This window comes from Sminthopsis crassicaudata, chromosome 2 (genome assembly GCF_048593235.1).
Source record: "Sminthopsis crassicaudata isolate SCR6 chromosome 2, ASM4859323v1, whole genome shotgun sequence".
Taxonomy (NCBI): Eukaryota; Metazoa; Chordata; class Mammalia; order Dasyuromorphia; family Dasyuridae; genus Sminthopsis; species Sminthopsis crassicaudata.
In genome coordinates, this window is record NC_133618.1 from 77,182,320 (window position 1) to 77,206,582 (window position 24,263).

General features: G+C 37.8%; 1 protein-coding gene across 2 annotated transcripts in view; it reads right to left on the reverse strand.

Annotated features, from left to right (window-relative positions):
* CDYL2 (chromodomain Y like 2) overlaps positions 1 to 24,263 on the reverse strand; it is a 260,330-nt gene that overhangs the window by 60,392 nt on the left and 175,675 nt on the right. Inside the window, exons 2-3 of one of the 2 annotated variants that reach the window (XM_074286590.1) lie at positions 20,664 to 21,255; positions 20,336 to 20,485 (exon numbers count right to left, since the gene is read on the reverse strand). In XM_074286590.1, coding sequence (XP_074142691.1) covers positions 20,336 to 20,485; positions 20,664 to 21,255 — 742 coding nt within the window. The remainder of the gene's footprint in view (positions 1 to 20,335; positions 20,486 to 20,663; positions 21,256 to 24,263) is intronic. The other variant, XM_074286592.1, reaches the window with a different exon arrangement.

Below are 24,263 nucleotides of genomic sequence, written 5' to 3' on the forward strand. Positions count from 1 at the left end.
TCCTAAGCAAGTCATTTGTCCCATTAAAATGCAAGCTTCTTGCATTTTACTAATTATATCTGGCCAAGTCACCCCCCTAACTCAATCAAACTCCTCTGCTTCCCTACTGCCTCTAGGATAAAATATAAAGCACCCTGTTAGACTTTAAAATTCTTTACAACCTGAGTGCAGCCCATCTTGTGGCTTTATTATTGCCTTTTCCCAAGTCTGAAATCCAGGTAAACTGGCTTCCCCTCTGATCCTTATATACAATACTCTAAATCCTTTGCAGTGGCCATCTTACATGTCTACAATATCCTCCTGCCTTATCTCCACAAGACAGCATCCTTTCTCTTCTTTCAAGATACAGTTTCAAGCATCATCTTGAATACAAATCATTGCCTGGTTCCCTGCAAGTGCACATGCCCTCTCTCCAAAACTACCTTATATTTACATAATTTGTATTTATTAATTTTATATCTATTCTGTGTATACTCATTATAGCATACATGCCTTGTGAGTAGAGATTGACTCATTCCTTGTATCTGTATCCCTAACTCCTAGCACACAATAGGTACATTATTATTGCTTGATGACTAAATGACTGATGATCTGTTCCTTTTCTATGTATTTGTACAATCATAAAGACAGATATTTGTAACGAGCTGTCGTCTCTAGAAGCTGCCGGATCACTCTTTTTATCCTCCCAGAGAATGGGCGTGGGATAATGCAAGGGCTTCTGGGAAGAACCACTTCAGCCAATGAGCTTGCCCTTCTATCAAGTCAACCTGAGTTCTCACCTTGTGATTGTCCAGAAAACCTGAATTCTCACCTTGTCACTGTCCAGACAACCTGAGTTCTCACTTACAATCCTAACAGATATTGAGCCAGAAGGGACTTTAGAATCTATCTAATTAAACTCCTTCATTGTATAAATGTAGAAATCAATAACCAGGGAAATTGTTATTTGCCCAAAGTTAATCGGGTAATGTCAGAAGAAGAATTTGAATCCATGTCCTCTGACTCCAGACTAGTGCCCTTGCCCTACCTGATGCCTGATTCATCCATCTGGGCAGGTTCATCTTTAGCTTCTTTTTACATTTACCATACTCAACATAGTGTATGCAACATGATAGATATTTAATAAATATCTACTGATAACTGATTATCTTTCTATCTCCCATGTGTGAATATTCTTTCCTCAAGAATATCTTAGGCACAATTCACATACTATACCCAGTCTGGTTGCCAACCTCTATTATCTGTGTTATTATTAAGCAAAAATCAAATAAACAACTCCAAGTGATGTCAGGGAAGATCAGAGCACAGGTCATTAATTCAAGAATTCATTATCTATCCTCCCAAACCAACCTTATTCCTGGCTTCCAATTACTATTGAAAGTTCCACCATCTTCCTAGTACTCACTTCCATGTCACTCTACCCTTTCAAGCTCACTCGCCTCACATATCTATTGTCAAATTTTTTGAAACGTCTCTCATTTGCATCTTTTTCTCTCTATCCAGTTACCACGCTAGCTCAGTCAGTAACACTTCCCCCCAGAATATTGCAACAGCCTCCAGTTTTTGTCTGATGTCTCTCATAGTTCTAATCACAGTCACCCAAGTGCAGGTCTATAGCTCAAGAAGAGTCAGTGGTTCCCTTTATCTTCCAGAATCCCCATAAGTAGTCTTCTGTTTGGCATTTAGAGTCCCTCTCTACCTGTTTCCTTTCTAATTTTTCAGTCTTCTTACACCCTTCACACACACCAGTTACACAAACTTCTTATTCTTCCAAGATGGCGCTCCATTTTCCATCTCTATATGCTCTTGCACAGGCTGCCTCCCTTGCCAGGTTTCCTTTGAGACTCAGCTCCAGTTTCACCTTATTCTACTTGTCCCCCAACCTGTTAGAGCCTTCTCCTTTTAAAGTTAGCCTGCACATACTCTACAGCCTAGTGTCTCAGTGGATAGAGTCCTAGCTTTAGAGTCAAGAAGATTAGAGCTCTAATCCGGCCTCAGATACTTACTGGCTATGTAACCTTTACAAGTTATTTAACTTTTATGTGCCTCAGTTTCTTTATCTGAAAAATGGATTTTATAATGATAGCCCCTATTTCCTATGATTGTTGTGAGGATAAAATGAGATGATATTTTAAAGTCTCTGCAAACCTTAACATGTTATAGAAATGCTAGCTATTATTGCATATTTATGTATTTTTATATACCTATTAATGTATATGTTCTTTATCTCTCTTAGGATCACTTAGGATCACTTTGAGGTCAGGAACTGGTTTCATTTTTTATTTATGTCACCAGAACTTAGCACACTGCCTAGGATTGAATATTAAATATTAAATAAATGCTTAATAATTGTTCAATGACTGATTAGTTGAATATTGGGTCTGGAGCCAAATGATCTTTATTTAATCCCACCTCTGATGTTGACCATTTATGTGACCCTATACAAGTCACTCAATAAAATCACCATATATAAGATGAAGGGATTGAGCTAGATGGCCACTGAAGTTGCTTCTAACTCTAATTATGGAAGCAGCTAGATGGCATTATTGATAGAGAGCTGGATCTAGCATCAAAAAGACCCCAGTTCAAATTCTACCTGAGACACTAGCTATATGACTTCATTTAATCATTATTTACCTCAGTTTCTTCAACTGTAAAATGGGGGCAATGGTAGCACCTAATCCACAGAGTTGTTAGAAGGATCAACTGAGATAATTGTAATGTGCATAATACTGTACCTGACATATAGCAGGTACTTAATAAATGCTTTTTCCCCTTTCCTCCTTTCCTAGATTTATAATTACTCATCTTAACATAAGTATAACCTCTCTAAATTTAATTTTTTCATTTTACCTCTGGCCCCTCTATCCATCAATGCCTTCCTGAAGCCATCAATCTTGCTCTCATCTCATTTTCCCTCTTTCAATCTTGACCAATTCATGGTAGGTACCTTGTCTTCTTGAATCCCTTGTCCCTGTGACCTACTGTGGATCACACTTTGTCAAAACCCAACTATAAATGCTGCCATTCTCTTCTCCCACATCTAATCACATCCAACTGAATGGCACTAGAGAAAGTCACACAACAGCTGACTCAGTCCACTACTAATGTATCTAATTTTATCTAATGGCATCTGGGTCTTTCATTCTAGCACGGCTACAACTGAAAATGGTCTAAGTAATTTTTAATATATGACACATCCATAGAATATGCACTTTCTTGCAGTGTAGATAAGTATCTTTATCTTGTATAAATTGTTTTATATATATATATATATATATATATATATATATATATATATATATATATATATATGTTTACACACTTTTATGTACATAATTATATATATGTATATGTATACATATGTACAGATTCATATCTATGCACAAAAACCACACACACTTTTGTGTATAAACATATATATAAATAAATGACCATTTCACTAGTAACTGATTTATAGTTTTGCTATCTCAAATGAATGAAAATTCCCAAATGGATGAAACATTCTCAAACTTGTCTTCTTAGTTTCTTTCTGACTCATATAGACAGAAGTGTTCAGGGGGAAATAAATTATTTTAAATCACATATACACACATTCACTTGCCAAAGTGACTTCCCTATAATGCAAGTTTATCCACATCACTCCCCTTCTCAAGAAGTTCCATCGACTCCCATTTGCCTCTAGGATAAAATACAGATTCCTCTGTTTGGCACTTAGAGATCTTTATGACAAGTCCAGATTGGTCTGAAAATCTGTTCCAGATTTAAATACATACTTCCCTTCTAGGGAAGGTTCTAGTCAAACAGGCCTACCTTCCATTTCTTATACATAACACGACAACTCCTTTCTCTACAACCTTGGCCAGGATATCCGCCATGCTTGGAATATACTCCTTCCTCGCTTCCTCATTTCTACCACTTAAAATCTTTTCAAGTTTACCTCTAACATGAAGATTTTGCTGAGGCCCCTCTCACTAGCTACTAGTGTCCCCCAAAATTATTTATTAAGCTCCACCAAGTAGCATTTATCAGGCACTTAATGTATATGTTAGGCAGTGTGTTACACAATGATGGTACAAGGAAAGGCAAATGGTCTTTAAGGAGCTTACATACCAACTGAAGAAATGAATGGATAAAAGATATAGAAAGAGGAGAAGGGAGGTAAACTTTGGGGAGTATCCTAGTTGTGGGAGAGACCTACTGAAGGGCTCCTGCAGAATGTGGCAGTAGAATTGAGTCTGGAAGAAAATCAGAATTTAAGTCAGGTTAAAGAGGGAGAGCATTCCAGACATGGGACAGCAACAAACACCACTACGGCTGGATCTGTGAGCTGGTGTGGGGGAGTAACATATTAAAAATTCTAGAAAAGTAGGAAGGCACGGTTATCAAAAGCTTGAAATGGCAAACAGAGCATTTACATAGCATTTCAGAGAAGCCACTGCTGGTCTGGGAATAGGAAGGGGACAAGAGCAAACTATACTTGAAGAAATGCTCTTTGGGTATTTGAATGAAGGATGGATTGGAGGGGGGTGAAGCTCAATGTAGGAAGATCAATTAGGAGGCCAATGTAATAGTCTGAGCTGAAGGTGATGAAGGTCTGAATTAGAGGGCGATGTGTCCAAGAAAAAGGGGCCATATGCAAAAACCTGTCTGTGAAGGCAGAAATTTGACAAAAGATTGGACTATGGGGATGATGTTTAATAAGGATCAGTCACGACTTCCAAACCTGGGTGACTGGCAGGGATGGTGATGGTCTCAAAGGGAAGGGAAGGTGGAAGTGGGTAGGACTTTGGAGGAAAGATGACGCCTTCTGTTTTGGATATGCCTATGGGATAGTGATTCAAGAAGCATTGGTGATGCAAGACTGGTCTTGTTTTTATACGTCACTTTAGTTGATTTTTATTTCAGAACTTTTCTTTGATATGGTTAAAGAGATGATTAGAGCATTAGTTATACATTATTAAAGACAAGATCACCACAATTTTGAGCAATTTAACATTTTACAAATCATAATGCTCCTATTGAATGAAGTCAGATTTTCAGAATATTATTCTGAGAAAAATCTGCATGGAGCATCAGATGGTACAATGGATAGAGGACTTGATCTGAAGTAAGGAAAATATGAATTCAAATCTGACCTTGGATAATAATTGTGTGACCCTTAGGCAAATCACTAATCCTGCAGCTTCAGTTTTCTCATCTGTAAAATGGGGATAATAATATCATGGTCTTCCCAGAATGTTGTGAGGATCCAAAAAGACTATATTTATAAAGTGCTCTGCATAATTCCTGATACATAGTAAGCACTATATAAATTCTGGCTAATCTAGAGATGATCACTAAAATGAGAAAAACTCGGGAAAATCATTAATAAAATGGCAAAGAGGCAAAAGAAGAAAAGGCCTAGAACATAGCTTTGGGGGATACCCACAATTAGTGGGCATGATATGAATATACAGCAAATAAAACTAGGAAGGCACAATCAGATGAGCATTGGGAGAACTAGGAAAAGCACTTTCATAAGAATTGAGAGAAGAGAAATTATCAAAGAGAAGAAGGTGATGGGTGGTGTCAAAGCCTACAGAGAGATTGAGAAGAAAAAGAATTGAGAAAAGGTCATTGGATTTGAAGGTAAAGAGATCACTGGTAACCTTGGAGAGAGCAGTTTTAGTTGAATGGCAGCATTGGAAACCAGTCTACACAATGTTTACAAGAGAGTGAGAGGAAAGGAAGATAAAACGTGGACTGTAGGAAGTTTTCTGGGGTGGTCAAACATGAAAGGGAAGAGAGACATTGGATGATTGTTGGGAGGGATAACCAGATGAAGAGATTTTTAAGGAGAGAGTGGAAATGATCAAGGGCATATAGACTATGCCATAGTGATCAGAGCACTATGGTTGGAATGAGGCATCATCATGAATTCAAGTCTGGATTCAGATGCTTACTAGCAGCATGATCTTGGGGCAAATCAATTAACCCTATTTTTATCTGTAAAATGAGCTGGAGAATAAATGACTCCAAGAAAACTACAGTCAGACAAAACTGAAAAACCAGCCAAGAGAGATGAGCCTATTTGGAGAAGGCAGGGAAGCATCCAATAGACAGTGGAAAAAGAATAGAAAGAACTATAAGGATTTTAGTGGGAACATTCTAGTAAGGTAAGAAGGGCTCCAATCAAAGGAATGTGTAGAGGGATTAACTTTAAAAAGGAAAGTGGCCACATCTTCATTAGGTACTAGAGTGAAAGAGGAGATGGTGGTGAAAACAGATGTCTGAGCAATATGAGACAAGAAGGGAACAAGAAGATCTTGGCTTATGGCCTGCATTTTTTCTACACTTATGAGGAGTTGAGAGGATGAAAGGAGGAGGACACTGTGGGAGGTTTGAGAAGAGCTGAGGTTTATGCAACCACTGTGGAGAGGAATAAAGAAAAGGATTTCCTTGCTACAAGGGCCATGCTGAGAATAGATGATACAAATCTGTAGTTCCATCTACCAAGTTATCTCCTATAATCTAAGTATATGCATAGGCGGCACCTCCTAAGGCTACTTTTAAGGGGTACTGGATAGAGCATACGCCCAAGGCCCAGAAAGCTCTTCTTCCTGAATTCAAATCTGGCCTAAGACACTTATTAGCAATTTGATTCCTATTTGCTTCAGTATTCTATCTCTAAAATGAATTGGAGAAGAAAATGACAAAACTTTGTAGTATATTGCCAATAAAACCCCAAATGGGGTCACAAAGAGTCAAGTATGATTGACGTGATTGAACAACAAAGGCTGCTTTGCTACACTAGGATAAAAGCTAATTTATAATCAACAGATAATACATATAGCAAGATAATACATATGGAGTCTTTAAATACCTCTGACAACTATGACAATAATTAATATATGAAACTCTTCTCATGTTTTCTTTAAGAATAAATCACATGTTCAACTGTGATGGACGTGGCTCTATTCAACAATGTGATGATTCAAGCCAATTCCAATAGACTTGTGATGGAGAAAGCCATCTGCATCCAAAGAGAAGACTATGGAGACTGAATGTGGATCACAACATAATATTTTCATCTTTTTGTTGTTGTTTGCTTCCTTGCTTTTTCTTTCTCATTTTTCTCTTTTGATCTGATTTTTCTTGTGCAGCATGATAAATGTGGAAATATGTTTAGAATGATTGCACATGTTTAGCCTCTATTGGATTACTTGCTGTCTAGGGAAGGGATGATGGGGAAAGAGGGAGGAAGAGAGTAAAATATAGAGCACAAGGTTTTGCAGGGGTAAATACTGAAAATTATTTTTGCATGCATTCTGAAAAATAAAAAGCTATTATAAAAGAAGAATAAATCACAAATATTTTATATAAATTTAAAAAATAACCCTGTTTTGATAATTATTGTCAGTTTTTGGGTAGACTTTTTAAAATAGGAAACGGGTGAATAATAATAATACCCACTCATCTCCATTATTTTATAATTTGTCCCTCTTTGATATAAATTCAAAATTGATTCCTGAATTCTTTTAAAATTATGTTGCTTCTAACATGTATTTCTGATCCAACTTCTCTTTTTTGACTTCATCTTCTTAAGCATTATTTCCATTTGTTGAGCTGTTAGGATTCCACTGTCAGTGAACCTAACAATATATCATCTTAGAATCACTGACAAATGTATTCTATTGCACATATATTAGTTGCCTTTCTTCCCATTTCATCTGTAAATGGTATAGGGATGATTTCATTTAACAAGGTTTCATATCAACTTTCTACAATATCATTTCCCGCACCATTTTTTTCACAGTTTTATTAGACAACACTTTATATAGTCTTCCATACTCCTCTTCTATATCACGGGAACATACAAACTTGTAAATAAGCTTACATTTCAAAGTGATACTGTTTTTGGACATCACAGCTCTTACTTGACAAGAATCAATTTTTGGCTAGTTTCTGCAGTTTCTAGGTGAAACTTTAGTTAAACTTCTTTATGAAATGAAGAAGATGAGGGGCAGGAGGAAGACTTGAATGAATTCAAATCTGACTTCACACTTTTACTAGCTGAGCAAGTTATTTTACCAATGGCCTTCATAAAAGAAAGAAGAAAAGAAAAGAAAAGAAGATGATGGGAGCCCATATCATTACTTTTATCATATTTTTAGCATCAATGGTTTGCATGAGTATTAGGTTGGAGTTGTAATTGCACACAATGCCCTCTTATCTTTGTACTTTCTTCTAATTTGACATTAATGTTGACCTTTGTTCCAACTAGCTGATAATCTAGCTGCATATAGATGAATGATTCTGAAATGACTCATGCCAATAGCTAGCTGCTTCCTATCTGATAACATATTAGTAATGTTATTTTTATGGCATTATTCATTGCATGGGAGATCCAGAATTCTCCTTGAAGAAAATATTAATGATGCACAGGTGTGAAAAGTTTTTGAGTAGACAACAAGCCTTGCATTTCTTGAATCAGAACCACATCTCCCAACAATTTTTTGTCATCCTCTTCCCATGCAAATTTTCTCATTCAAGTCATTTTATATCAAGGTAAGTGTTGACTTTAACAAGTTCCTTATAGAATTTCTTTATCTCTTCTTCATCTCTTCAGCAACAAATGCTTACACATAAGCTCTAATTATCTTTGTGGTGGTCTTTGTTATGTTAGCCTCCAGTGAGGTACCTGACTTGAAAGACAGAAAATTGTGTGGGAAAAGAGAAAGGAACATTCATAAAAAGGGACAGTCATAAATAATCACAATCTAGTGGAGTCAGGACATTCTCCTGATTCTATTCATCAGTGGAGTAAGTTGTGTTTTTAGGAAGTCAATTCTGAGTGTGTGAAGAGAAAAGTCACCAAATTCTGGCATAAGAATAAGAGATAGTAACTGGAAATGTAAGCTTCTCCAATAGGATGTAAATTCCTTGAAGGAAAAAAGAAGAACCGCTTTTACTTTGTTTCTTTGCATCCTTAACCACAAAAGTTCTTGTGGAATGGCATGGAATTGAAGGATAAGAAAGAAACTTAGAGAGGAAGAGCCAGTTTGAATAAGTGGGGAGTCTGGAGCAAGGTTTTTCAGATTAAGATCCCAGGACAATTTAAGATTACATTTCAGGTAGACGATTTCTTATTTGTGTATAATTTATCTAAGATAAGTCTAACCAGAGTTGGGGAAATCTTGAATAATGAGAGAAAATTAGGGCAATATAAGGCAACCAGTGTCCTCAGTCTACAAATCTGAGATCCACATCAATAATGAAGATTTACACTCAATGAAGGAACTGGTTTAAGAGTACAGAAGCTAAGAGCTTCGATCAGGAAGTTCCTGCAATTCTTGAGGCATCTTATACAGAAGAACATTTGCCCAGGGCAGATTGTCTTAAAAAACTCCCCCACTGGTGAACTGGGAGAAAGGCAGGGCTTGATGCCATTGGGAGTCACATGACAAGGACTGGCACCTTAGGTCTGGCACTAAGGAACCTAAGATGGAGCATCTAGTTCATTAGTGCTTGGAGGCTGGACTCCACCTTAGTGCATGATCCTGCTGGTCCCCATGGAGTTATTTCAGATCTTGGGAGTAACAGAAAAGCCCTGGTATCAATGAGATATATGAATAAAATGGTCAGTCATCTCCACCTGAGGAAATACCCCACTTAAGTGGGAGCAGGGCACTGTAAGAATACAGCAGATTCAGAGCTAGACCATCATGGTGTGAAAAGGTTTGTGACAACTTCAGCACTGCGATGCAAACAGACTACATATCTCAAAAATGTCTCTTCTTGTCTTCGGGCAAACAATGAAATCAACTCAACAAATGCTTTTATTTGTTTCTCCTAAAAGAACCTCTGAGACATTTTTTTCCATTTCCTGCAATTTATTTATGTATTCCAGTTTCATTTTTAGCAAGGATGTGAATATGGATCAGATTCAAGTCTTCCAGTAGTGTATCTCTTGTTGAATCATCAGACAAAGGCCACATATTCAAAATACCAACAGTTAAATTATTATTTATCTGGGGCAGGGATTCTTAACCTTGTTTGTATTATGGCCTCTTTTAGCAGTCTAGTGAAGCTCTTATGAGCTCTTCTCAATAATATTTTAAAAAATTAAAAGAAATGCTAAATTTCAGTTAGAGGCTGATAAAAATAAAGATGTATTTTTTTCACCCAAATTCACATATTCTCCCCTCCACAATCCACCAAGGGTCCACAGATCCCTGGTCAAGAACTATGGAGTTGATCTGTGATCTTAAGAACTGGCTAATCCCCTGTCTTTTTTAAGATCCCTGTTTTTTTCTTTCTAAAAATAAATAAAATATGAATGACTCATTAATACTCTTGCATAGTAAAGGTAATAAACATGATGATAGTTTTCTTTAAGCTGCAATTCTGGTATAAGAATGAGAGATAGTGATTGGAAATGTAAGCTTCTCCAATAGGATATAAATTCCTTGAAGGAAAAAAGAACAGCTTTTACTTTGTTTCTTTGCATCCTTAACCATAAAAGTTCTTGTGGAACGGAACTGTTTCCTTTCCTCCATTCTCAATTATCATCATGGAATTAAAAGAGAACATGGAAAATTGAAAGCTATCTTATATTTTTGTCTGCTTAATCAGTAAACTAACTTCTTTAATACATGGCAAATATCTCTCCATATTGAATTGACTTATTCATTAGATAACAGTTTTTAAGGAAAAACTAATAAAGGTTATTACTCTCAATGAGATAAATTCCTTAAGGCTTTCTTCAGGGAATTAGATAGGAATATTTAGCAGTCTTTAGCATGGTTTGTAACTATGAGGAAGCCAGCAAACAGCTGAAGAATCTCCATAGATGGTGGGAAGAATGTCACTCATGAAGAATTGAGTTCATAAACTAGATGCATGACCCAGGCAAGTTCCTTCACCTCTGTAAAATGAGCTGGAGAAGGAAATGACAAACTACTCCAATGTCTTTTTCAAGAAGACCAAAACTGATCACAAAGAGTCAGACATAACTGAAATGATTGAAAAACAAAAGTTATTCTTAGGAGGAAAGATTTGTAAATTATAAAAATGTATTTAAAAATCATAAGTTACAACTGGAGCAATAACTATCATCATGTTTATTACTTTTACTATGTGAAGAGCATTATGGAGTCATTCATATTTTATTTATTTTTAGAAAGAAAAAAAAACAGGGACCTTGAGAAGAGAGGGGCTTAGTCAAGAATGAGAGATAGGAAGCAAATTTTAAGCTCAGTTCTGATTCCAATCTCATGTTCTTTTCAGAGCAGAATAACTGAAATGTGCAATTTTCTAAGATGATCAGCAATCAGCATAAAAGTAATTAACATTTACATAGTACTTTAATGTTTCTGATGCACAATCTTCACACTGACCTTGTAATATTAGCCTGAAGTAGGCTGGGACAAGTGTGGTAGGAAATTTAATGGATATACCTTGCCCAGGACCACCATGACACTTTGGTGTAGAGCAGGGGGAAGGAATGCAAGTGAATGCCATTAAAAAAATAACATCTAAAACTTTAGAGAAACAATTTGAATGGGAGAGTCGCTTCCCTGGGACTCCATATAAATTGCCTCTTGACAAGGACTTACTGGTTTAAATATCTCTATTCCTACAACTGGTTACCCTATTTGACTCAGGCCCCAGATTTCAGGGTTTCAGTCCTGACTCTGCCTGGATGTGATACCTGGATGCCAGATATGGCACCAGAAAAGAAAGATGATGGGAGAATAAGTGATGTATCCCCTTCCACAACATTTAACCTGTCCCTTCCCACGTTATGATTTGGACCTGGCTACCACTACTCTCAGGTAAGGTTTACCTTCCTCTGGACCTTTCCATTGCTTAATCAGTATCACTGACTAGTAATCAATTAAGTCAACTCTGACTTAAGTAGCATACAACATTAATTGTTCAATTCTTATCGCACACATTTTATAGAAGAGGACATTTCCTTGTGATTGGACCACTAATGAGTGAGATGTAGTTCATAAAAAAAAATCACTACTATGGGAACCAAGAGAACAGGACTCTGGTCCATTCCCTCCCACTGATGGATGACACAGATTGCCTTTTCTGAATCATGGGAAGCTGGTGACCCCCCACCCTTGCTGCTTCCTAGAAGCTATTTCTTTCTTGGGGATTTGGGATACTGGCTCTTCTTCTGCCAGAGTGTTCCTTCTCATGTTCTTGTTGCAGGATCATCGTTCCTGTGCCATCCTACATCTGTGTATATACTTCAGATCTTGTCCCATGCCTTCTCTTTTTTTCTCCACCAGTAAACCCAATAGCTCCAATGAATTCAATTATCCTACCTATGCAGATGACTCCCAAGTCTACCAATCTAACCCCTTTATCACACTAAGTTCTAGTACTGCCATCTCCAAGACCCTGATGGTGTCTCGAGGGCATCTCAAGCTTTTCCAAACTTCCCCGTTTCTGATGAGGGTAGCACTAACCTTCCATTTATGCAGGCTTGCAACATCAGTCTCATTCTTGAGTCTTGATTAGTCTTCATTCAGTCAGCTACTAAATCTTGTCAATTCTACTTTATCAATACCTCCTGCATCCATTCCCTTCTCTCCACTCACATGACTCTTACTCCACTATAGGTCTTTATCATCTATACTACTGGAGCAGACAACAGTTGGGATCCCCAACACCAGGACTTTCCTCTCTCTATAGCTGTCAAACTGGAATTCCTAAAGTTTTGCTTTAATCATATGTTGCTCCCGTACTCAAGAAGCTTCAGGTTCCCCCTATTGTGTCCAGGGAAATCAGGCAAATTTCAATATTTGTTCTCTAAAACCCTTCATAATCTGTCTTCAACCCATCCTAATATGATTCACATCACTTTGCATTTGTACTTTTATATCCCAGTCAAACTAGCCTAGTTGTTATTCTCATTTATGACATCCCTTGGCTCCATCTTCCCTATGTTTTAGGAGAATGCTCCCCTCCTGAACGTTGCCTCCTGGAATCTCTAGCTTCTTCAGCTCAGGTGACATCTAAATTATGAGGTATCATCCCATTGCTAATGCCTCTCTAACAATTATTTTGCATTCTCTCTCTCTAATATATATACATATATATACATAATATACATATATAGTAAATATAAAATTAATATATATTACATATAACAAATGCAAAATTGTTATTTTAAAGTTGATACATACACACATTTCCTACAATTGGTAATTCTATTTGGCTCAGGCCCCAGATTTCAGAGTTTCAGTCCTGACTCTGCCTAGATGTGATACCTGGGTGCCAAACATGGCACCAGAAAATATAGACAAATTTTATATATAAACCTTAAAATAAGAATTATTTTGCATTTGTTATATATATATATATATATATATATATGTTTTGCATTTGTTATATATTTGTTATTTTAAATTTATATATTAATAACATTATATATAATTTTGCATTTATTATATATTGTTTTACATAATGCAATATATATTTATATGTGTTATATATACATTTTTGCATTTGTTATATATATATATACATATATTTATACATATATATAACAAAATAATTGGCATTTTAAAGTTTATGTCCTATGTACATGGTAAGTGCAAAATAGTTTTTGATATAAATATATCAGATATAAGTGCATAATATACAGTATACATATTTTCCAATAATAGTAATGATATAATAACAATAACATTCAGTAAAATCTGCATCCAGGTACTGTGCTAAGAGCTTTTAATTATTATTTCATTTGATACTCACAACAACCCTGGAAGGCAGATGCTGCTATTATCCCTATTTTATAGATGAGGGAACTAAAGCAGATGCAAGCCAAGTGACTTGCCTAGGGTCACAGAGCTAGTAAAAGTCTGAGAATGCATATAAATTCAGGTTTTCCTGACTCTAGATCTACTGTGCTATCTAATTGCCTCAATGAGTAAGCCTCTTGAAAACAGAGACTGTTTAGTTTTTGTTTTTATTTCTGCAAAATCTAAAATAACACCTAGCACACATATTTAATCAAATGCTTACTGAATTGAAATGAATTGAATTTTACCAGAAGTTGCAATCACAGCAGAGAAGCAGAAAAATCATTACCACAAAAAACCAAAGGGCTTAACATCTCAGCTGGAGAATAAATCACTCGCCCCCAGGATGTATCCAGAGTCATTTTGCTAATCCACTCCCACCCTGAGTATCTGTCCCCTGTTCAGTGATGGATTCCACTCTTCCCCTTCCCACCTAGACCTCCAGATCACAGAACAGGAGCAGGTAGAAGGTAGCCCATCTCAAGGTTGGGGATCTGGTTCATTGGGAGACAGTCAGATTTTCTTTCCTGTTCCCACAGAGCTGAAGTTATTACTAAGTTAGTGCAGACTTGCAAAGCTTCATGATCTCCTCTGTGGAAGATTCCTCCACCAACACTGATCCTGAGCCACTCCACACTTCAGCAGACAATACTAATGACTTTCTAGAGCAGAACTAATCCTTCTCCTGTGCTTAACCTCCAGAAGGCAGTTCTAGGCTAGGTTGGACTTTGGGTGACAGATATTGCTGGGTCTGTAAGAGAGCACATGCCTTAGGATGGCAACTAGACCAGAAATCAAAACCCCTAGAATTGAATTCTCTCCCCTCTCTGGGACAAACTGTTAACTGCTGTGGACCTCAGATTCTTCATATCTAAAAAGACAGGGACTATATGATCCATGAGGTCTCCTCCAGCTCCAAATCAAAAACCATGTTTTAAGGATCTCCACCCCCCCTAGTAACAAGACAACCTCAACTCACAAACACAAGCCAAGTGCAAACTCTCCTTTCTAATATTAATAATTCAAGACTGGATGCAGAGACAACAATAACAAAAGTAATTAAATTAAAACTTCCTGAAAGTGAGCAGCTGTGAAGCAGTAATAGATGCTTATAGAGGTTTACTATTTAGAAAAATCTTGTGATTCAACAAGAATGTATGAAATATCTCCTCTCTTCCAGGTACTCCTCGTAGAGCAGAGGGTGCAGATACCACTCCCAAGGGGCCACCTGCTGGGACTTGGACCCCTCCGGCACAGAACCCGCAATTCCTAGCATGGCAGTAAGTCATAAGGAAGCCCCAGCAGAGAAGGGCATCAGCAGAGGGAGCCCCATGGATCCTTGTAGGCCGAACCATCAGAATCCTACCCAGACATAGTAGCAGCTTAGCATTTGTTCTCACAATATGGCTCAGGGGAGTCCGCCTCAATGAGTAAGATGTGTTATGTAAGCCGCTTTTCAGTAGCTCTGCATTTATCAAAGAGGACCTAAAATAATACAGAAAAGCAACAGCCCACCTCCAAAACACATGCTCCTTAGAGCAGCCTGGCATTTCCTAAATCCCCCGATCATCATTCTGGGTACTGGCAAAGAGAAAGAAGCATCTTCCTTCTTTCTCCTTCCCTCCCTTTCTTTTCCTTTCCTTCCTTCCTCCTTTCCTTCTTTTCTATTTTTCTTCTCTTCCCTCCTTCTCTTTCTATCTTTCTTCCCTTTCTACCTTCCTTCCCTTTCCTTCTCTCTTCTTCCTTCCTTCTTTTCCCTCCTCCTTCCCTCCCTTTTTTCTCTTTCTTTCTTTCTTTCTTTCTTTCTTTCTTTCTTTCTTTCTTTCTTTCTTTCTTTCTTTCTTTCTTTCTTTCTTTCTTTCTTTCTTTCTTTCTTTCTTTCTTTCTTTCTTTTTCTTCCTTCCTTCCTTTCATGTTTTTTTTTTTTTTTTTTTTTTTTTTTGAGGCTGGGTTAAGTGACTTGCCCAGGGTCACACAGCCAGGAAGTGTTAAGTGTCTGAGAGCAAATTTGAACTCAGGTCCTCCTGAATTCAAGGCTGGTGCTCTATCCACTGCGCCACCTAGCTGCCCCTCTTTCATGGTTTTTTAATAGAAACTATTAGCAGAAATGTTCCCAAAGCCCCCATTCCATAAAAAAAAAATCTGACTATCATTGGGCAAAGGCAAACATTTCAAGCAGTCTCATGGGATATGTATGAGTTCCCTTGTCCTCTTTGAGACTAGGAATAGAGTCTTAACTATGTAACCTCCTACCACTGGTAAAACAATGAAGTCATAATAATAATAACTACCTTATAACAACCATATATATAAATATATACACACACACACACACACACACACATATATATATATATATATATATATGTATGTATGTATTTAGTAGCTTATAAAGCATTTTCAATTTTAATAAGATCAACTATGTGACAGGAAACATGTTAAGTAAATTTAAAGGCTTGGATCCAAATCCAGTCTCTGGTATTTACAAGATATGTTAATCAGAGCAAGTCACCTAATTTTTCTCTGTACCTCTGTTTCTTCATCTGTAAACTTTAGAAATTGGGTCCGACTGCCTCTAAGCTTCTAATCCATGACCTTATGAAAGACAACAATGAAATGTCCCCATTTCTCTTATCTCCCTAGATTTTCAAAATCTAGGTAGGAGTTGGCATTTTTATTTCCATTTTATGGAAGTAGAAGAAAAGACTAAATTATTTTCCAAGGGTCACATAGAGATTTCTTGGCCAACTAAGACCTGAATCCAGGCTCTCCTTATCCTTGATCCAATCTATTTTAAATCCCTTTAGTCAAACAATATTATGTGGTAGAAAGACTTTTGGATTCATAGTCGGGGAACTGAATTCAAATCAAATCTTTCTCCTTCATAATGTTAGTTTAGGCAAGTCACTTAATTTCTCTAACCCTCATTAGCTCCTTCTTCTATAAAATAAGGTGACCTTTCAAAGCCACTTTCTTTAATTCTTATTGGCTCCTTTTTCTATAAAATAAGGAGATGACTGCTTGCATTCTCTCCAATTATGAATCCATCTTTGAGGGAAGAGGATAACTATATGTGTCAGGCATGGTACTAAGCAATTCTTGTAAGTATGATCTTGTCTAAGGATCACAATGATCCCATGAGGGTAGGTGTTTTTATTATCTCTATTTTACAGTTGAGGAAGCTGAGGCATAAAGAAGTGAAGGGAATTCCCAGAGTTACATAGCTAGTAAGTAAGGTAAGACTTGAACACAGGTCTTCTTGACCTGGCACCTTATCCACTTATCACCTAGCTGCCTAAATCAATTATTAAGTATTTGCTGTGGGACAGGTACTATACTGAGTGATGGGAAAATTTAGCTTAGAACTTCTACCCATCTGATCAGGAAGAAGGAGGAGAAGGTGATAGTCTTCAGTAGGTAAGCAAGGAAGAGGACAAAGGTATTGTTGGGTCCGAACTTATTGGGACTCCTCTTTTGGTTTCCTTGCCTATGAGTAGAGAGCAAGTTTCCCATAGGGATCATCAGCTATTGGGAAAAAGCATTATTAAAACTGGCCCCTGCCCCAGCTCCACATGATAATCATACAAGCTTCCCTTCCCAAGAACCGAGCTAATGATTCTTTTAAACAAACCGATCTTGCATATGTTAGTACAGTCTCGGTCAACCCATCCTGTGTTTCTTTGGCAGAAGGCACAGGGTTCTTTCTTGAAATAGAAACACCAATGAAGCTGGGATGCTTGGATGAGGGATCACTAAAATAGTACCGACTTTTACTTCAATACGTCAAAAGGTCAGGGTTTTAATCACAGAGACTCCCTCTTTGCCATAGGAAACAGTCACAAATTCTTAGTCCTAGAAGGAGCTTTAGAAATCATCCAATTGTGGGACCAAAGGTTCTTGGATTTGGTGCTGGAGGGGAGATTGAATGCCAATTAGTCCAACCTCATTTTAAGACAACTGTGACTTAGTAGAGTTGGGATTTGAATTCATGTCATCTACATCTGTGCCTAATTTTCCACTAATTCAAATTAGCTTTCCCAGACCATCATCATGATGGTTTGTGAACAACAAAAGTATTCACACACTGAAGGTAAATTGCTGATGATTTGATCCTGGGAACTTAGTCCTTGAAACTATATGCAAAGACTTTCAAGTTTGAGAGGATTTCCAGAACTTAGGTTTCACTCTCATAGCCCTCAACAGCCCTCTGTACTATGATTAATTGTTCTTATGAAGATTCAAGTCTAAAAATAGGATTCTTTCTCCTCAGGTAGATCTTTTATAAAGGAAGAGAGAACCCCTGACGTCAGAGGGCTTCCAGTTTAATGGGAAAGATAAATCTCCTCTTGAGGAAATGCCTATTCTGAAATGGAGCATTGCCTCTAAATGTTCACTAAGACATTATGGAGGAAAATGAAGGTTGGTATGTAGTTGAGAACAAGAGCTAAAGCCTTTGACCTCCTAGAAACTCAGAACCTCTTAGGTGACCTCCATTGTTCAGGATTCAACAGTAGCCAGAGTGCAATTTTAGCAGGGGAAATACTGTTTGAATGAACAGGCTGTTCAGGCTGGAAAATAAAAGACTTCAGGGGTCTTCAAATATTGAAAGAGTTGTCAGTCAGAAGAACTCATGTGTTCCTGGCCCAAGGTCTGATGTGCCTTATATTGCTCCACTTGGTTGCTTAGATGGCCACTAATATGGCTTCCATTTCTTAGATGCACTAATTATCTCCCAGACAATGAGAAATCTGAATTACGGGGCTAATTTTTGGAACCTCCATTGAGAGTTTCCTTAATGCTCAAGGATGTTCAGTAGGATGATGCTCTCATTGGTCTTTTTGATGTTGCTCCAACAAAGAACTTCATCTCTTTCTCTGGACATCTCTCTGACTGGCCACTCTGACTCATCTCCACCCACCTATTGGCTCTTCTTTCAAATCCAGCTAAAATCCTGCCTCAATAGGACTCTTTTCCAATCCATTTTAATCCTAGTGTTTTCCTTCCATTGATTGTTTCATATTCATCCTGATTTTACTCTGGTTAGACACAGGTGTTTGCATATTGTCTCCCCTATTAAACTGTCAGCTCCTTGAGAGCAGGCATCTTCTTGACTTTTTGTATCCCCAGTGCTGACCACAGTGTCTGGCTCAAGCAGTGCTTATCAAATGGTTATGGACTGCCCTAACATTGACTTTATCAGGAGATGTCCCCCAACCTTCCAGCCCAGACTCATCCTTCATGATGCTCTTACTCACCCTACCCTGACCCACTACCTCCTCTCCTGCCTTCCCACTTAGGGCAGCTCGATTGCACAGTTCTGCTCTATATGGACTACTCCATCCCACAGAGGGGTTTCCTGACTGCCTAATACTTAAAAATCTCTGGCAATGAAATGAAACCTAAAACTCTTTTAATACAGGAAGAAGCATAGAATCACAGAAATGAAGGAGGAAGGAAGGGACTAAATATTTATAGAGTGCCAACTATTTGTCAAGCACTTTTTAAATTTTATTTTATTTTTGCTGAGGCAATTGGGGTTAAGTGACTTGCTCAGGCTCACACAGCCAGGAAGTGTTATGTGTCTGAGGTCAGATTTGAACTCAGGTCCTCCTGACTTCAGAGCTGGGGAAAGAACTTTTTACAAATATCTCACTTCATCTTTACAAAAGCACTGGGAGGTAGAGGCCATCATTATCCCCATCTTACAGTGATGGCAAACACAGGGTAAGTGACTTGCCCAGAGTCATTCAGCTTGTGGTGGAGGCGGGTTTGAGCTTCAGGTCTTCCTGACACTAGGCCCAGCATTTTACCAACAGCATCACCAGCTAAGTGTGCAGGACCTGAGATAAAGATTGCAGGCCTGTGACCCTGCAGAGGATACAAAGGGGCTGCTGTGGTCAGAGCTGGTTCAGACCTGCACTCTCTGGGCCCTCTGTACCGCAGTTATCATGGGAATTCAGGCATCCCTACCAAGGAGTCAGCTGCCTGAAACCTGATATATATATATATATATATATATATCATATATATATCATATCATATATATCATATCATATCATATATATCATATATATATATCATATATATATCATATCATATATATCATATCATATATATCATATCATATATATCATATATATATATCATATCATATATATCATATATATATATCATATCATATATATCATATATATATATATATATATATATATATATATATATATATATATATATATATATATATATATATATATATATATATATATATATATATATATAAGAGAGAGAGAGAGAGAAAGAGAGAGAGAGAGTGTATTATAACTACACACAGGTGTGCACTCACACACATTTGCACAGCTTCCATGGAGCCACAGACACCAGGGAAATGATGAGAAGAGGGGTAGGGACTTCAAGTTGAATATTTTCCAAGGATAACTCCCTCTTGCCGTGGTACATACAAGCCCCTTGCGGCCACTGTGAACAAGGGGCTTTGGAAAAGACCCCACAAAGCATTACTATGGAGATGTTACCATGGCCTTGGGTCCCTTGAAGTGCAGTCAGGAATTTCAGTTTCATTGTACACTGTGGCTGGTGACCAGATATGTGCTTCAAAGGTTTGACCTCCCCACATGCATACGTATCTGTAACCAATGTGGGCCCATGACCAAGTCCATATGACCCTGGGTGAGAAAGATGAAGGGAGAATTACCAGCTGTCTGCCCCATCTAAAGGCTTTGCTTTTCCCCCACCAGACTACCGAGGCAGCAGGACAATAATGGCTCCCCAGTGAATGGTACTCTGTCTGCCATTGGCACAAGAAAACCCAAGAGAAGGTATTTAAGCAGTTAACTCACATACCAATTCCATTCGCAACCACTGAGTCGTGGCTAACTGGACATTCGTTAGCCATATCAGGCTCTCCCTCGGGCTCATTCAAATCCAAGCCAGGCGGGTGGGAGCCATCCCCAAAGTGTCCTGCGTCCTTTTCGTGACTGGCATCTCCATTCACTATCCCACTGGGTGCCTTTTTTAATGGCATGATTTGCAAGCCACTGGGTGTAGTTCGGTAAGAAACAGTCTTGGCAGCCCTGTCCCCTCCTGACTGGGGTTTTGAGGTGTACCCCTTTTTTGGTTTTTGGAGGGAAGGGTTCATCCGCTTCCGTTTGTGGGAACTCCCTTTGCTCTTCCCTGATTCAGGTCTATGAGACAGTTTCTCCATAGGAGCTCCTCGGCTTTCTCTTAGGAACTTGGGGGTATTGGTCTGCTTCCCAGACTTAATCTTCTTCTCTCTTGACACATGGAGGCCATTAAACTCATCAATAAACTCCTCACAGTGCAGTAAATGATGTTCCGGTTCCCATGTGTCCTCATTGCTGCCATAACCTTTCCATCGGATGAGATATTCCCATTTTCCCTTCTTGTTCTTCCTTTTGTCTACGATCCTCTCAACCTGGATGGAAAGAGACAGAAGATCAGAGTATAAAAGCAATGTCCAAAAAAAAAAAACTCCTCCAAAAAGTCATTGACAGAAAAAGCAAGTGCCCTTAATGACAATGAACCTATTTACTTCCTTTTCTAGGTGGGGACATCTATTCTTTAAAATAGGAACCATCAGTAGTATTCAAAAAGGAAGATTTTATTTTAGGTCATTATTTAACTGAACAAAATCCCACTGTTTTTTTTTTACCTTTGGGACCCTGAAGATCCTATCAAGCTTGTTCCCATCATCCTCACCAGGAAAGTGATAAAATTAAACTAGGTTAGTCCTGAAGAAATTATCCAGCCCAGGCTTTCCATGAGCTAAGAAAACATTTACCAGCTTTGAATCATCTTCCCCAGAGCCAAGCTACTCAAAGATGCTGTCTCTGACAGTTTCAGTTTTCATGAAATAAATGCTTTGTGTTTTAAGTAATAGTTCCTTAAAAAATGTAATTGGGTTTAATCTGGCTGCACAATTGTTACCAACCAGAAAGACAGGTGAATAAATGGATGCTGCCCGCTGTCCAATTCTTGACAGATAGGTAATGGACTCAAGGTCTAGAATGAGACACATGTTTTTGGACATAGTCATTGTAAGAATTGTCCTATTTTACAATGTACATTTCTTATTTTTAAATTTTTAATAACAGCTTTTTATTTTCAAAATTCAAAATTCAAAGATAGTTTTCAAATTCACCCTTGCAAAACCTTGTGTGCCAAATTTTTCTTCCTCCCTCCCCCCCACTCCCCTAGACAGCAAGTAATCCAATATAGGTTATACATGTGCAATTCTTCTAAACAAATTTCCACCTTTATCATAATGCACAAGAAAAATCAGATAAAAAGGGGGGAAATAAGAAAAAAAGCAAGCAAACAACAAAAGAAAAGGTGAAAAACTATGTTGTGCTCTACATTCAGTCCCCATAGTCTTCTCTCTGGATGCAGATGACTCTCTCCATCATGTCTATTGAAACTGGACTAAATCACCTTACTGTTGAAAAGAGCCAAATCCATCACAGTTGATCATCAAATAATCTTGTTGTTGCTGTGTACGATGTTCCTTTGGTTCTACTCACTTCACTTAGTATCAGTTTGTATTAAGTCTCCAGGCCTCTCTGAAAATCATCTTGACGCTCGTTCCCATAACATTCATATACCATAACTTATTCATTCCTTCTTATTCATTTCTTCTGGGAATATATGAAGATAGAAAAGGCAGCCCTGGGCTGATGGGATAAATGGGGTGGAGAAGAGTGAGACACTGAGGCTGACATTGAGGTTCTGAGCCTGGGTGCTCAGAAGAATGCTGGTGTCCTTGACAGTAATAGGGAAGCTAGCAATGGAGCAGGGTTTGGCATGGAAGGGGACAAAGAGTTCAGTTTTGGACAAGTGGAGTTTAAAGTATCCATGAGACATTTAGTTGGATATGTCCAATGGACAGTCGGGAATGCAAGATTCAAAGACAGAAAAGAAGGACTGGATTAATAGATCAAGAATCCTCTAAAAAATAGATCTATGTCTTGCTCAACCATAATCAAGGAGAATAAAGAGCCAGTCTGGAACTACATAAGAAAGTGGCCAGAAGTCTATGCATCTTCACAGAGGCCCTATGCCAAAGGAAGTGGAAGCCAAATCAAACTGTAATAAATCCTGCTGGGATCTTGGGTGCAGGCTGTCAGAGCAGTAAGGAGGGGCAGAGCCAGTCCCTAATAGGTTCAGGGCCAGCTCAGGGCATCCAAAGCTATTTCAAAAGAATCACAATGAGTACAGCATAAGGCTGCCCTTCAAGGGAAAGAAACCGGTGCTCCTGGGTCTTTCTAAAGGCTATGAAGTAACTGTTGCTTTTTTTTGTTTTTGTTATTGTTTTATGTCACTGTTGAAAGAGACAGGTCAAATTATGTTTTGGTGGCAAAGCCATGCCAGGAACTCTCCAGGGGAGCTCAGACCAGCATATCATCCACATCCAATCTACCTTCATCCTTACAGCTACAGAAGAAGGAAGGACCAACACTTAAAAGAAAGTCAAATTTAAGTTTCAGACTAAAGATTTTATTCAAGGTAGAAAAAGAAAGTAAAAAAAAGCTATGAGGAGAATCTGGACTAGGCGGAGTCATGTCAAGAAAACAGAATTAGAACATTTTCATTTTAGATAACTAATGTCAAAGATATTTTTTTTCTCCACTCACTTATTTGTAGATTCTTTCTCTGCTTAACATATTTGTAAATAAGGAGAAGGAAAAAAAGGGGGAAAGTATAAGAAATTATGATGGAAGGAAATACACACAATTAATTGAATTGTTATGAATATGAATTGCAACAATTGAATATGAATGGTATAAGCACACTCATAAAATGGAAATGGATAGTAGAATGTATCAGAAAGCAGAATCCAACAATGTGTTGTTTATAAGAAATACACCTGAAAATTGATAACCATTTGTAATAAAAATGAGGGGCTACTTTTTGTAGTTGGCTAGAAACTGGAAATTGAAAGGATGCTCACCAATTGGAGAATGGCTGAATAAATTGTGGTATATGAATGTTATGGAATATTATTGCTCTATAAGAAATGACCAGCAGGATGAATACAGAGAGGTCTAGAGAGACTTACATGATCTGGTGCTGAGTGAAGTAAGCAGAACCAGATCATTGTACACAGCAATAACAATACCATATCATGATCAATTTTGATGGACTTGGCTCTCTTCAACAATGAGAGGATTCAAATAAGTTCCAATTGATCTGTAATGAACAGAACCAGCAATACCCAGAGAAAGAACACTGGAAAATGAGTATGGAGCACAGTATAACATTTCCACTCTTTCCGTTACTGTTTGCTTGCATTTTTGTTTTGTTTTTTTCTTCCTAGTTTTTTTTTTACCTTCTTTCTAAATCCGATCTTTCCTGTGCAACAAGATAACTGTATGTGTATGTGTGTATATGTGTGTGTGTATATGTATATATATACATATATATATA